The sequence below is a fragment of the Pagrus major genome, chromosome 15, assembly GCF_040436345.1.
Source record: "Pagrus major chromosome 15, Pma_NU_1.0".
Taxonomy (NCBI): Eukaryota; Metazoa; Chordata; class Actinopteri; order Spariformes; family Sparidae; genus Pagrus; species Pagrus major.
The window spans coordinates 3,581,002-3,594,630 of record NC_133229.1 but is presented as its reverse complement, the minus strand read 5'-3'; the positions used below and the strand labels follow the sequence as shown (position 1 = coordinate 3,594,630).

The 13,629-nt window shown below is 41.0% G+C and overlaps 1 protein-coding gene across 2 annotated transcripts in view; it reads right to left on the bottom strand.

Annotated features, from left to right (window-relative positions):
• Positions 1-6,239: 6,239 nt before the first annotated feature.
• The window catches only part of edaradd (EDAR-associated death domain), a 39,692-nt gene continuing 32,302 nt past the window's right edge, over positions 6,240-13,629 (bottom strand). For both annotated transcript variants that reach the window (XM_073482298.1, XM_073482299.1), the window contains exons 5-6: positions 11,776-11,824; positions 6,240-7,845 (exon numbers count right to left, since the gene is read on the bottom strand). In XM_073482298.1, the coding sequence (XP_073338399.1) occupies positions 7,457-7,845; positions 11,776-11,824 (438 nt within the window). In that variant the 3' untranslated portion in view covers positions 6,240-7,456. The remainder of the gene's footprint in view (positions 7,846-11,775; positions 11,825-13,629) is intronic.

Genomic DNA, 13,629 nt, shown 5'->3' with positions numbered 1-13,629 from the left:
GTTACTGGGGTGTGGTTGTAGGAAGTGCTTTGCAAGTGTTTGTGTGCTGAGTGGTGTGGCATGTCAGTCATGATGCATCCAAACCAACAGGTTTAGATGCATACATTCCCCCGAACAAACCTGGCAGAGGCTTTGAATTCCTGAAGGGTGAGGTTATTATAATGTGTGGGGGTGGCAGTTCCTTGTCAGAAAGTTGAGAGAGCTGCGTAGATCTTCAACTAGTGCTGTAGTCACAATATTACTTTTGGTGGAGCTGTAAGTACTTCTGAAATCTTGTCTTCTTTTACATTTCAAGGTCAACTTCTATGTTCAACTGTATTTGATCATCCATGGTTAAATATTAGTTGAATTGTACACGTTCTGTAAGATATATTAAACATGAAAACTATGTTGCTGGCAGTATTTTGGATGAGGATGAAATAAAACAGGAGAAGGCATTTGATGAGCAACTAACAATCATCTGAGTCAGCATATAAAGATATCACTTTTGGTTTCAAACATATTTCAAAGGCTAAAACAATGATGATTTGTTGAAGTTCTGCTTTGCTTTTCTGCATCTTCATTTCCCAAAAGGTACATAGTATAGTAATGTCACTGATTTAAGTCATATAACCATAACAGCTAAAGTTGCTTTCTCTCTTTTACAGAAAAATTTGCTGTGGTTTGGTGTTTACATGGTTTCTTGTTTTTTGGATAAATCCCATAATATGTGGATGTAAATGATGGTAAGTATGAAAAATCAAAATACTAAATATATGTGATAGCAATCATGAAAATATCTTTATCCATAAGCCTCAGTTTGAAAAGATGGAGTATAACAAAAGGCCTGGTGCAAATATATAAAAATGGTGCAAACCTGTCTAATTTTTTGCATTGTAAATCACTTTTAAACACAGAGTGGGGACAGCAAGAGTAGAAGTTTTTCAGAAAGCCTTGTCCTGGACGACTCTGAGAAAGGAGTCATCATTACAGGAATCACAGATGACACAATTGCTGCAGAGACTGGCCTGCAAGCAGGTAAAAGAAAAGCTAGTGAACATCGAAACTTGTGTTATTCTTGTTGCAATCAATGAAAGTTTAACCAATGTCTGTAGGTAAATGATTTGAGGAAAAGTTAGAAATCTGCTATTTTTTCCCACTTGTTCCAGGGGATGAGATTGTTGCAGCCACTATACACCTAGACCACCTCAACAAACATGAAGTGATGAACATCTTGAAGGTCTTGGAGCCATATGATAACAACATGAAGGTTCTGACAAAGAAGGAGCTGAGCACCAGTGCTGACCTTGGCTCCTTGGGATTTGGTCTCAAAGACCCTGCAGAGGTAAACATCATTAGGGTTGGTTCAGCCAAATAAAAAACCTCAAACCCACCCATCTATACAGGTAGTTGTAATTTTCTTTGACTAAATTCCTGCCTCCCCTCCTCTGCAACAGAGGTGAAGGGGGCTGAGCTTGTGGTGCTAGTGCATTGAAAATAATAGCTTTGAATAGTTTTCATAGGGCAATTTCTTCATTAAAAACTAGTTCCAATCTCTAACCAATCTCTAAACTTGGGTATATTAAACCAAAACTATGTGCATTGTTATATACCATAAGAGATAAAATAGAACATCTGATTTTTGTAATTTGGGTCAATTGACGTAATGGCCGTTAATATTACACTCATATATTGTTTGTTTCTTCAAGGCCATTTAAAAAGTCCCTAAAACCTGCAACAAATGCTTTCTTTGCACCTTTTACTAATACATTTAATTGTCAGAAATCATACTATTAATTGTTTTTGCAGTTCTCTGATACAGCGTCAATAACAAGTGAACAGTATAAACTTCATAAAATTGATTAATGACAGAAGAGCTGCTTGAATCAATTCTAACCTACTTTGTGTATCACTTCACTCCCAACAGATTATCAACTTAAAGAAAGATCTGTCACTGGACGCATCAACTGAAGCACCAGTTGTCTCCCTTGGCCAGAGTAGAGAGCGCAATACTGTGCAGGGGTTGGGGGGTGGAATAAGTGGTCCTACCCTCAATGGAGACCTTCCCAGTCTTAGTCTGAATAAGCCCTCAGGACTGACTGGTCCAGATATTAAAGGAGATCTAGGTGGCACCCTCAAAACATCTGAAGTCAGTGTTGCAACTCCACAGGTCATCACTCCCAGTTCCTCACTTGATATCAAGAAACCAGAAATGAAAACAGGCAGCCTGAAATACAAGCCCCCAGTGTTTAAAATGCCAAACTTCGATCAGTCAGCCTTAAATTTAGATCTTAAACGTCCAGATTTGGATCTGAATGATCCTGATGTAAATTTGGAAACCCCGAACGCTGAAATCGAGACCCCTTCAGACAAAATCAAGTGGCCCCATCTAAAATGGAAAGGTCCCAAAGTTAAAAGACCAGATACTGACTTAAATGCTGACTTACCTGCACCTGAGGCCAGCCTGTCCTCACCAAGGATCAATGGGGATTTTAGTACACTGGGTGTTGACTGTAACATCCCCAAAGCTGACATCAACGGCTCTGATCTACATATTCAAGCCCCAAATCTTAACAGCGATGCCCCTAGTAAAATTAACTGGCCTCATTTGAAATGGAAGAAACCCAAACTTCCTGGCTCAAAAGCTGATCTGGACTTGGATACAAACCTGAACACACCAGATGTTGATGTCACTGTTCCAAAAGTGGAGGGTGGAATAAATGCCCCTAATGCAGAGATACATTTGCTGAATGCTGACCTCACAGGCCCCAATGTAGACATGCAAAAACCAAATTTTGAAGTGGAGGCTCCATCTGGTAATATCAAATGGCCTCACCTGAAATGGAAGAAGCCCAAAGGTCCAAAGTCAGGCTGTGACATAGAACCAACTGAGTTAAATCTCCAAAATCCAAAGATTGATGGTGACATTAAAATACATGATACAGAGCTTAATCTCCCAAAAGCTGACCTCAATTGCCCTGATGTAGATGTTCAGGGCCCAGATCTTGACATTGATGCTTCATCAGATAAATTCTGGCCTCATCTGAAGTGGAAGAAAAACAAACTTCATGGCCCCAAAGCTGATGCGAAACTAAATGCAGATTTGAGCACACCAGATGTTGATCTTTCCGTTGCAAAAAATGATGGTGAGATTAGCACAACAGCGTTAGATGCTGACATCGAGGCCCCTTCTGGTAAATTCAGGATCCCAACACTCAAAAAGCCCAAATTCCTGCTTTCTGGTGCGAAGGTGAAAGCACCAGAAGTTGATCTTGGTGCCGAAAAGAAGCCTGATCTCTCTCCTGAAACTTCACTTGATGGGCCTGATGCTGACCTGAATTTAACCAAACCTGAGGTTGATGTTAAATTAACAAATGTAGACAGTGGGCCTCCATCTGGGAAGTTCAAATGGCCCACCCTTAAAAAGCCAAAGTGGTCAGCATCAGGTCCTAAGGTTGATGGTCCCGGTGTTGATCTAGATGCTGATGTTTCAGCACTTGACTTGAGTCCCTCAGCTCCAAAGACTGACATTGAGATAAGTGCAAAAGATGCAAATCTTAACTTACCGGATGGCCCCAAGATTGACAGTAATGCTCCAGATTTTGAAGCTGGAAAATTCAAATGGTTCAACTTTAAGACACCCAAACATGGCACACTGAAGGGTCGAAAGGATGAAATTGATGCTGATGTTAAGGTACCAGATGTAGACCTCAAGGGACCTGATGTGAATTTGAGTGCACCAGATGTTAATCTTTCAGGGGGTGTGATTGAAGCTCCAGACTCACAGGGGCTCAGTGTCAGCAAACCTAATGCTGATGTGGATTATAATGGTCCAGATCTTGACCTTGACTCACCTAATGGCAAGCTTAATTTACCTAAAATTAAACTACCAAAATCAAACATTGATGTCAGCCCTAATGTAGACCTAAAAGCAACAGATCTCTCTTTGTCTGCACCCAAATCAGACAGTTGTGATGCACCAGATCCTGACATTAATTTTGCCAGAGTGGATCTCAAAGACACTGATGTAGATCTTCAAGCTCCAGAGGCTGATGTCTCAGCTGGAAAATCCAAGCTACCCAAAATCAAATTTCCAAAGTTTGGTTTATCAGGGCCAAGGGTGAAAGGATCTAATCTTGATGTTAATGCTGACCTTAAGAGCTCAGATCTAAAACTGGAGGCTGGTCTTGGGACTGATGTAGAAGGTGTATGTCCGAAAGCACCAGCTCTCAGGCTGTCTTCACCAGATATGGCTGAAAACCTCTTAGCTCCAAACACAGACACCAAGATGCCACAAGCTGGACTGGAAGCGCCTGATGTCAAACTGAACGCTCCAAATATGGATATCAATATCCCCAAAGCACCAGATCGAGATGAAGATTCCCATCTCGGTGACTTTAAATTGCCTCATTTCAAACTTCCAAAACTTGGCATTGGAGAAGTTCCCAGTGTTCATCCTTCAGTTGAGTCTGGAATAGAGGCACCAAAGGTCAACATAAGCACCCCTATAGAAGATGCCAACATCTCTGTTCCTGCAGCAGACTTGGGTGTATCAAAGGCAGAGGGAGATGTCAAAGGACCTGACATAGATGTGAAAGTTCCAAATGTAGATGCCGATATTGAAAAGTCCAAAATGCCACACTTCAAACTTCCAAAGTTGGACTTTTTGGGGTCTAATATAAAAGCTCAAAAGGTTGACACCAGTACAAATCTTGAGGTCTCACCTGATTTGATTAAAGCTCCCAGTGTTGAAGGAGAATTCAGTTCACCTCATATCAGTGCCTCTGCTCCTGAAGTAAAGACAAGCCTCAGCACACCTGAACTGGATATCACAGCTGAAGCTGATGCTGAAGTTAAAGGTTCTCAGAAAAGTAAGCTAAGATGGCCATTCAAATTTGGATTAAAGTCTGGTTCAGGTACTGATGAAGAGGGAAGTGGTGTTGACTCTGAAACAGATGTGTCCAACACGGAGGTAGAAGTTCCTGTATTCAAATTCCACAGACTGCCCAGCAACAGTATTGATGGCATTGGGGGAATTTCTGATAACTTGGGCTTATCAAAACTTGACACAGAGGAAAAGGATTATATTGTCAGCAAAGGGATCCGCCTGCCAATAGTGAATGCAACATCAAAAATGGGAGAAAATATTAACATAATGGAGAGATTAAAAATGGCGAAAGAGAAAGCAACATCAGCTAACGTCTCACCAACTGAAGCGAAAACTGATATTGATCTGAAGCTTGATGCCCCAGAAAAGCCAGAGTCTGGACTGGGCCTGATAGCCCATGGAATTTCATCATCAGATGAAAATGACAAATTGTCATTGGGCCTCTCCAATATGCTGGGCCTCAATATCAAGGATTCAGATGTTGACTGATTCCTGGTAGGCCAACCTGAAAAGCTCAGTCCAGAAACATTGTAAATACATGTAACTAAACCAATTCAGTGCCTTAGTTTGTGATCAAAAAGGGAGTTAACTGTTTAATTAACACTTGCCAATTTTCTGCAGAAAATGCATGCTACTATACCCTTCTTTTGTAATAACTTGCTGTAGTCTAATGAAGAGATTGTTTTTATAATGTGTATATCCCTGTTATTTATATAAGCTTTTTTATCCAAACATTGTTGATTTGAATGTATGCTACTTATTAAATAACTGTCTCAGTACTGCACATGGTCACATTGAACTGTTTAGATTTCTGAGAAGAGCATTACTTTACCATAAACATAATTAAGTATTAGTGAATGTATTTGTTATTTTTTCGTTCAATAAATAACTCAATATAATCAATATGCTTGTAATTCTTTACTAATATAAAAGAAGGTAAAGAGGAAAATGATGACTGATGACAAGGTGGTTTGTATCCAAAGTGATCAATTTATAAAAATAAATTAGGCTTTAATAAGCTTTATTTAACAGATCCATAATTATCTAAGAAATTGATAGGAAGCTCCCTGAAAATTTCCTTAAAATAAAACCAGAATTACCAATAATGTATTATTGGACACTATCTTTTATAAAAGTTGAATTGTGCTTCTGCCTTAACAAAGTCTTACCAATTAATAAGATTAATGAAAATCACAATATCAGAATCCTGTTGTAACTGTGAATGTATTTAACAGATTGGTGCCTTCAAGGTTGATGCTGATCCTTATTTTTCCTTTTAAAATAACAATAGCTTTAGACAAGTTTACATGTGTTTATTTCATACTGAGAGATCAAGTACAGTAAAAACATAAAATCCAGTTGTTTCTTCAAAAGTAAAAAAAAAAGAAAGGCAATAACATTGACGTGAGCATTCATTTTAAGATGATTGTAAACTGAATGTTTGAAAATTTAACAAATGAGATCATTTGTAGAATATTTGTTTTGGTCAGACCAAATTAAGGGGGTATCTATGAAATAATCGTTTTACTTGATCAATTTTTTTTCATCATTTGCTCTGATATATACCAAAAAGCTCAATTCCACACCGAAAGAACAGTCAATGAAAGACAGCCAATGTGATTGACTCAAAGGTTGTAACACACATCCTGCTAACATAGCATGTATGAGTATACAATAAGCATTACTTGTGGAAATGAAATATTTAATAAAAAATAAATATTATGCCATCACCTTTGTGTTGTTATCCAGACAGTTAGATGCACATTAACTGGAGTAAGTCCACCGCCATGTGGCTCTGTGATGCTGTACTCAATGCTAATCGCAAACATGCACATGATGACAATCCTAACATGCTGATGTTTAGCAAGTATAATGTTTATATTATTCACCACCTTAAATCAGCATTTGTTTGTGTGCTAATATTTGGTAATGAGGCCCAAACATAAAGCATACTCCAAGTATTGAACACTTTATATTTTTGACCAGATAATGATGCTAAAGAAAAAACAGGGGATCACCAAGTTTATTACAATTATCCTGAAAGGAACATCGATTTCTAAAGCATATTTCTCGGCAATCCATCCAACAGTTGTTGAGACATTTCACTCAAAACCACAAATGTGAACCTCAATGTCATCATAGTGAAAAAGTCAGGTGATCACCAAAGTCACCGTAAGATGTACCATCTTGGATCCATGAATCATGAAATACAAAATTTCAGGGCAATCCAACAGTTGTTGAGATATTTCAGTCTGGACCGAAGTGATAGACCAGTCGACAAAATGGCTGTCAGGCAAGGTGACATTACCATCCCACAAGTGACAGCCAAACTGTTAATCAGTAGTAAGTCGTGCTTTATGGTCTGTAAGATCCTACATTTCCTGAGGCGCCGAGTGATGCTGACCTTCTCTAAATGAAGTTTTCACTTGTTGGTCATTGTTATCTTTTTCCGCAGATCACTTGCTAAAGTTATTTATGATACAACTATGGTAAAATGTATACAAGGTTATGAAGAATAAAACCCTAACAAGTACAATCCTGAGAGAAGAAATAAGAGAGATGGGATAAATATAGGGAGAGTCGAACTCGTCAAAGAGTCTGTTGCCAGCGTGATGGCCAGTCCTTCTCTATCCAGCTCTGCAGCAATCGCAGCACATCAATGCGCTGGTAAATGCGGCAAAGTTCGGTGAGCTCAGTGACCGTCTTCTGGTTGTAGCGCAGCAGGAACTCCTGAGTGGGGCTGTAGGACAAGGAGCCCTGCGTCCGGTGCTCCAGCAAGGTCAGTTCATCGTAGCTCATTCCCCATCGACTTGCAAAGTTCTTCCAATTTTTGATGGTGCAGTGGTTTGGATCCAGTTTGAGCCGCAGTAAGTCCAGGAGATCTTTGTCATTCATGAGATCACTGATCTTGGGAGGAGGTGCTGGGCAGCAGCACTTTTCACAGGGGCTGTTTATTAACTGCAGTTCCTTGGGGTAGTCTGAGCTCAGAGATAGAAAAAGAAGATGGAGTTATCTCAAGATGTGTATCTTTGTATGCGTACATTATGTACAACCCTGATGTCAAAAGAGTTGGGATGCTGTATAATACATAAAGAAAACAGATTGAGAACAGTTCATATTCAATATTTTGAATGTTTTATCTCATCACCTTAATCAGTTTATATATATATATGCTTGTTCTGAATTTGATGCGAGCAACACGTTTGAAACATGTTAGGACAGGGGCAACAAAAGACTGGGAAAGTTGTGAAATGCTTCAAAAACGCTTGTTTGGAACATTCCACAGGTAAACAGGTTAACTGGAAACAGGTAATTGTATCATGATAGGATATAAAAGATGACTGGGTTCAAATATACAGTACACTTTAGCCATTGTTAAAAAGATGACTTCTCCCATGAGCTTATTTTTCAGGTCTTTTGCCTAAGTTGCAAAGCTGTGACATTACAAATACGTGATTGGTCAGTTGCAATGATGGTCCTGGCACAACATTAATTATGATGTTCCAAGAACAACGCCATCACACCAATATCACACCTGTCTCTACCGTCATCTATCAAATGAATATTCTTGTTAAAATTTGAAGGGTGCTGTATCATAAAAAACAGCAGGTTGCGAATTGCTACACAGCTTACACTTTCATTATGCATTAAAAATGCAATTGCCTCATTAATGCTGATGACACTGAATACATCTGACAACATTTCAGCTAAACGAGTTACAAATGTAGCTAAGGTTCTATGAATTCTGGATGACCGCCAGAGATGTTACACGGTATAAAACCTAGATATATATTGCGCGCAGGCACTGGAGGTCAAGACATGATACCAACAAAGTCACATGTGACCTGGGTGATACAAGCAACCTGATAAAGGGGCCTGTTACCCAACAGTTGTCTCCTACAGAATCTTCTCCCTATGCACCATTACATGCATTCAGGCTCAGGGGAATCCAGGTCCCCCTTCACAGGGGGCACCTGGAGGCCCCTGAGCTTGAATGCATGTTATAGTGTCAACAACCCAGAGAGCCTGGCGAACACTGCCCAACTGATTGTGGTGAAAACCTGAAAACCTCTTGGGAAGAAATGAGGGGTTGGACTACATAGTGACCCCAGACCTATCAGAACGCAAGCAGTCCCTGATAACGGACAACCATCTTAGGTTAGTCTGTTCAAGGAGCGGTTAGGAACATAAAGATTCTAGGACAATGGGCAAATCCCATGAATGCACATGTGGGGGGCTGCAACCAGAGAGCTGTTGAGGGCTGTTGAGAAGCCAGCGGATCACAGGAAACCATATCCTACTTGGCCAGTAAGGGGCCACCAGCAGCACTGTGTGGAGGGAAGGCATACAGGAGACAGTTGGGACCAGCCCCAGGTCCTGCCCCAGTGAACTGGTTGGTTCCAAGAGGGAGTACTATGACGGGCAGTGTGTCAACATTTCTGAAGCAACTAGGTTGACTTCTGCTCTTCCATGCCTCCCCCAGATCATCTGAACCACAACCAAGTTCAGCCTCTACTCGCCTGGAGGGGGCTTTTGGCGGAAAAGCATGTCTGCAGCCTTGTATTGCCTTAAGTCTTGCAGCTCAGGAGCTTCTGAGCCCCCCGGAGGGACTGACTGGATCTGGTGCCTCCCTGGTGGTTCACATGGTAAACTGTCAAACTGTTGTCTGACCGTACATGACATGTTTCCCTTCCAAAAAGGAAGAAAATATTTGAGGGCCAAGTATACTGCACCCAGGGTGAGCCCCTGCTGAGAACTGCAGGTTCCTCTGACTGCCCTGTGGTTCCACACAGGTACCCACCCTGAGTGGGAGGAATTTTTTCACTACTATCTCCCAGGTGGAGGGAAGTGAACCAAAGACAATGCCGGGCCACAGATAAGACTTGTTTCTCCAGTGTTCTAGAGAACGAAGGCACTGGTCCAAGATCCTCACCATCCTGTTTTGGTGCCTCTCGGGATCGAGGTCCAAACCGTTGACCGAGACCTCCAAGGGGTGCAATGACAGGAGCCCCAGAGGGATGACTGCTGCTGCTGCTGTTAATTTGCTCAGCAACTGAAGGAATAGTCTGTGTGTTAGCCTTGTGCCTCTCTGAAAACAAGAGAGAAGGTTCAGAATGTAGTCCACCCTCTGGGGGCAGGGAGAGGCCCTCATCAACACTAAATCGAAGGCAACACTGATGAAAACGATTTGCTGACTGGGAAGTAAAGAAACTGGTTTGCCTGTCCCTCGAAGGCAAAGTGGAGGAATTGCCTGTAGTGCGGTGGAAATGGAAATACATGGAAATAAGCATCCCTCAAGACAATGCTGGTAAACCAGTCTCTCTCTGACAGAGCCACTGTATGAAGCATATGAAAATTAAGAACCCTTATGAACTGGTTCAACTGCCTCAGATAGAGGATCAGGCAAAAGCAGCCGTCCTTCTTTGGAAAATGAAAATATGTTGAATAGAACCTCGAAGATTGAACCAAACTTTCTACAAATTTGATGGTGCCTTTCTTGAGAAGCACCAAAATGTCCCACCTGAGACCTCAGAAGGTCATTGACCACTGTCATTCTAATTTGTTGAACTTTGTTAGGCCACGCCTGAAGTAGATTCAACAACACCCAAGGGTTGGAAATGAAGGCCTCCCAGTGGTTGAGATTTTGCTAGGAGAAACGGCTGGTGCCCGAAATTTGGTAGTCAGGCTCAACTCCCATGACCCTTGGGTGGTTCGAGGGGTTGGTTGGAATGAGCCCCTGCACTTCCCCTTGGTGGAAAGGCAGGCTGTGGTGGGGCCTGCTCGAGGGGGCCCTGCTGAAAGGAGGGTTGTCCGGCTCCTGAGGGACTCTGAATGCTGGCTGCCTGACGAAGAGTGCTGGTGTCTCAGTTAAAGTGAAACTCTCGCCAAAATGCAACCTAGGCTTTTTTTGTGAATGTATTTGAGTCAAACCTTCATGTAAAAGCATAATTACGATGAAAAAACCACTTTTAAGATTCACTGTAGTTTCGTTTCCGGGTCAAACTCATTTTCAATGGTGTGCAGGGGCAACTTTATGGTAGCATCAAAATCGCTATTTTTAAAAGACTAAGAAGACTCGACACAACATGAAACTTTGCTCGTAGCATCACCAGGGTCTCTACACATGAACATGAGCATTGAGAACATTGTTTGTGTACACAGAGTTTACTAAAAAGAAGGTTTTTGAACAACTCACGTTAGCAGTAGCTTGCTCCGCTCGTCGCCGTACTGCCAGTCGAGATGCGTCGATCCCCGATCCCCGGCGTAACATGGAGCTTTCTCCTCCATGTTACGCTGCACTCGGGGATCGACGCATCTCGACTGGCAGGACGGCTACTGCTACTGCTAACGTGAGTTGTTCAAAAACCTTCTTTTTAGTAAACTCTGTGTACACAAGCGATGTTCTCAATGCTCATGTTCATGTGTAGAGACCCTGGTGATGCTACGAGCAAAGTTTCATGTTGTGTCGAGTCTTAGTGTTTTAAAAAAAAGCGATATTGATGCTACCGTAAAGTTGCCCCTGCACACCATTGAAAATAAGTTTGACCCGGAAACGAAACTATGGTGAATCTTAAAAGTGGGCACTATGCTCCAAGGCTTGTTGGGGTGGGGGCCAAAACATCTGTCCTGAGATGACAGGCAGCATGCAAAGCGTCTTCCTGCAACCCTGCATGACTGCTGGGTGCCAGGCCCCTTATCAGGTTGCTTGCATCTTCCCAGGTCACATGTGACTTCCATAGTGTATTATGTCACGACCTCCTGTACATGCGCACAATGCATATTCAACTATAACATACTGTCTCTTGTGGTTAGGAAGAATAAAATATAAATACATATAGTAAAAAGCAAAGAAAGCAAATTTCATGCGGAATGATTTAGTTATTTTTCTACAATAAGAATATATATACCTGGTGAAATAGATGTTGGGCAGGTGCATTCTTCGACATCTTCAACTGGCTACAACACAGAGAAAAACAAATGATTACTGTTAGTTACATCACATCCATTGTACCGGTAATTTTCGTTAAAATGCCCAGTCATGCTTGTGTTTCTTTGAGGCTGTACTTAGGCACAGTGGTGCTTTGAGCTAAATGTGTGTTACTAAAAACACAATAACATCCTTGTGCCAGTGTTACAGGAAAAGTTAAAGGATCACAAAATGTATAACAGTTCTTCCTTTAAGGATCATGAATGTCTATAAAAAGGCTAGGGCAGTCTGAAATATAATTTCAGGCTTGGCAACTCTTTACAGTTGACTTGCTTGTTCCCAATATTATATATGTGTTATCTGATCTGACACTAAAATACCTGCAACCTTTTTGTCAGCCATGACAGTGTCGGCTGGTAATGTTTTCACCTTGTGAGTGTGTGTGTGTACATGTGTCATCATGGCAAAATGTGGTGGAAAAAATAAAACACAGAATTGGTTCTGAGTAATTGCAAGGTGGTTATATGTCTGTCTGAACAAATTTTCATCTTTCGACACAACCACACAAGATGCAGTCATGAAACGTTATAGGTAGTCGAGATAAAAATGAAGGCCGAATTCAAAAATGGGTGTGGTCTGATGTCGCCGGAACTAGGAAGGTAGGAAGTAGGAAAGGGGCCATTAGCCCCCTTCTTTACGCCCCTGGCCCACATTTGTTTTAAGTTGCAGATCACTGTAAAAAAGTATCAATCATGTCTTTCTCAAGTGTAGCTGGTATTTTTTTTACCCTGCCTGCCTGCCTGTGGGCAATTCTATCAGTACAACAGCATTACAACCATAAAAGTTGCAGTGTAAAGTGTGTAGTTGAGATCCAAATGAAATCGTCAGGGGGCCAATTCTGAAAAGTGCTTCCGTTAAGACTTTTGCGGACATGTTCGGGTACAAGATGACAACCTATTTTTTTAGTTAGAAGGGACCTATAAGTGAAATTCTAGGGTGGTTGTCAACCTGAAAAAATATTTTTGTGAGTTTTGGAAGCAATTTTAAGCAAATTTTCAGGTTTCCTGCTTAACACGACCTGCCCACAATAAATGTCAAATATCTCCACAACCACAAGGACCACATACACAAACTTGATATCAAATGAAAGATTACACTTCACATAGGGGATGTCTGCAGAAGTGTCAGAATGAAAATCTATTTAACAGTGTAAGAGCAAATAGGGCTAGAACTTGTAAAAATCAATGAGAGCCAGTTTTTAAAGTGAATATCAACTTGGAAACACAAGATAGCAGCCCCAAACCTGTATCAATCAGTACCCAAATGTAGGGGAATAAGTCATGCCAAGTTTAAAGCTTATAGTGTGAGACACTGCAACACTGCACAAATTTTAGTGCTTAAATGTCCAGGCAGAAATCTAGAATATTTATTTGACATTTCACGACAAATTCCTTCCAAATTCAACAGCTGTCTCACTTCCTCTAGAGTTAGTAACTACTAATGATTTTAGTAATAACTGTATAATATTTGTATGGCTAAGATATAATACATTCGAGGCAACTTAGGGATGATTTTGACAAAAACATTGTTTAATAATCACATAATCACAAAATTACAGAATCTTCATTCACTTTGGCAACACGCAATTTCCAGTAAACCCTGTCGGTAGAACTTTTTTTTCCCCATCCAAACTGTCGTCCTCCAATGATAGACAGCTGTGAGAAGGCACCTAGGGACCATGTCCTTGTGCTCAGTCAGAGTCCTGGTCAGAGACACAAGAGAAGATTTTATTGTTTTAGTTTTGAGGATGCTTTTACTTTCACAATACAATACA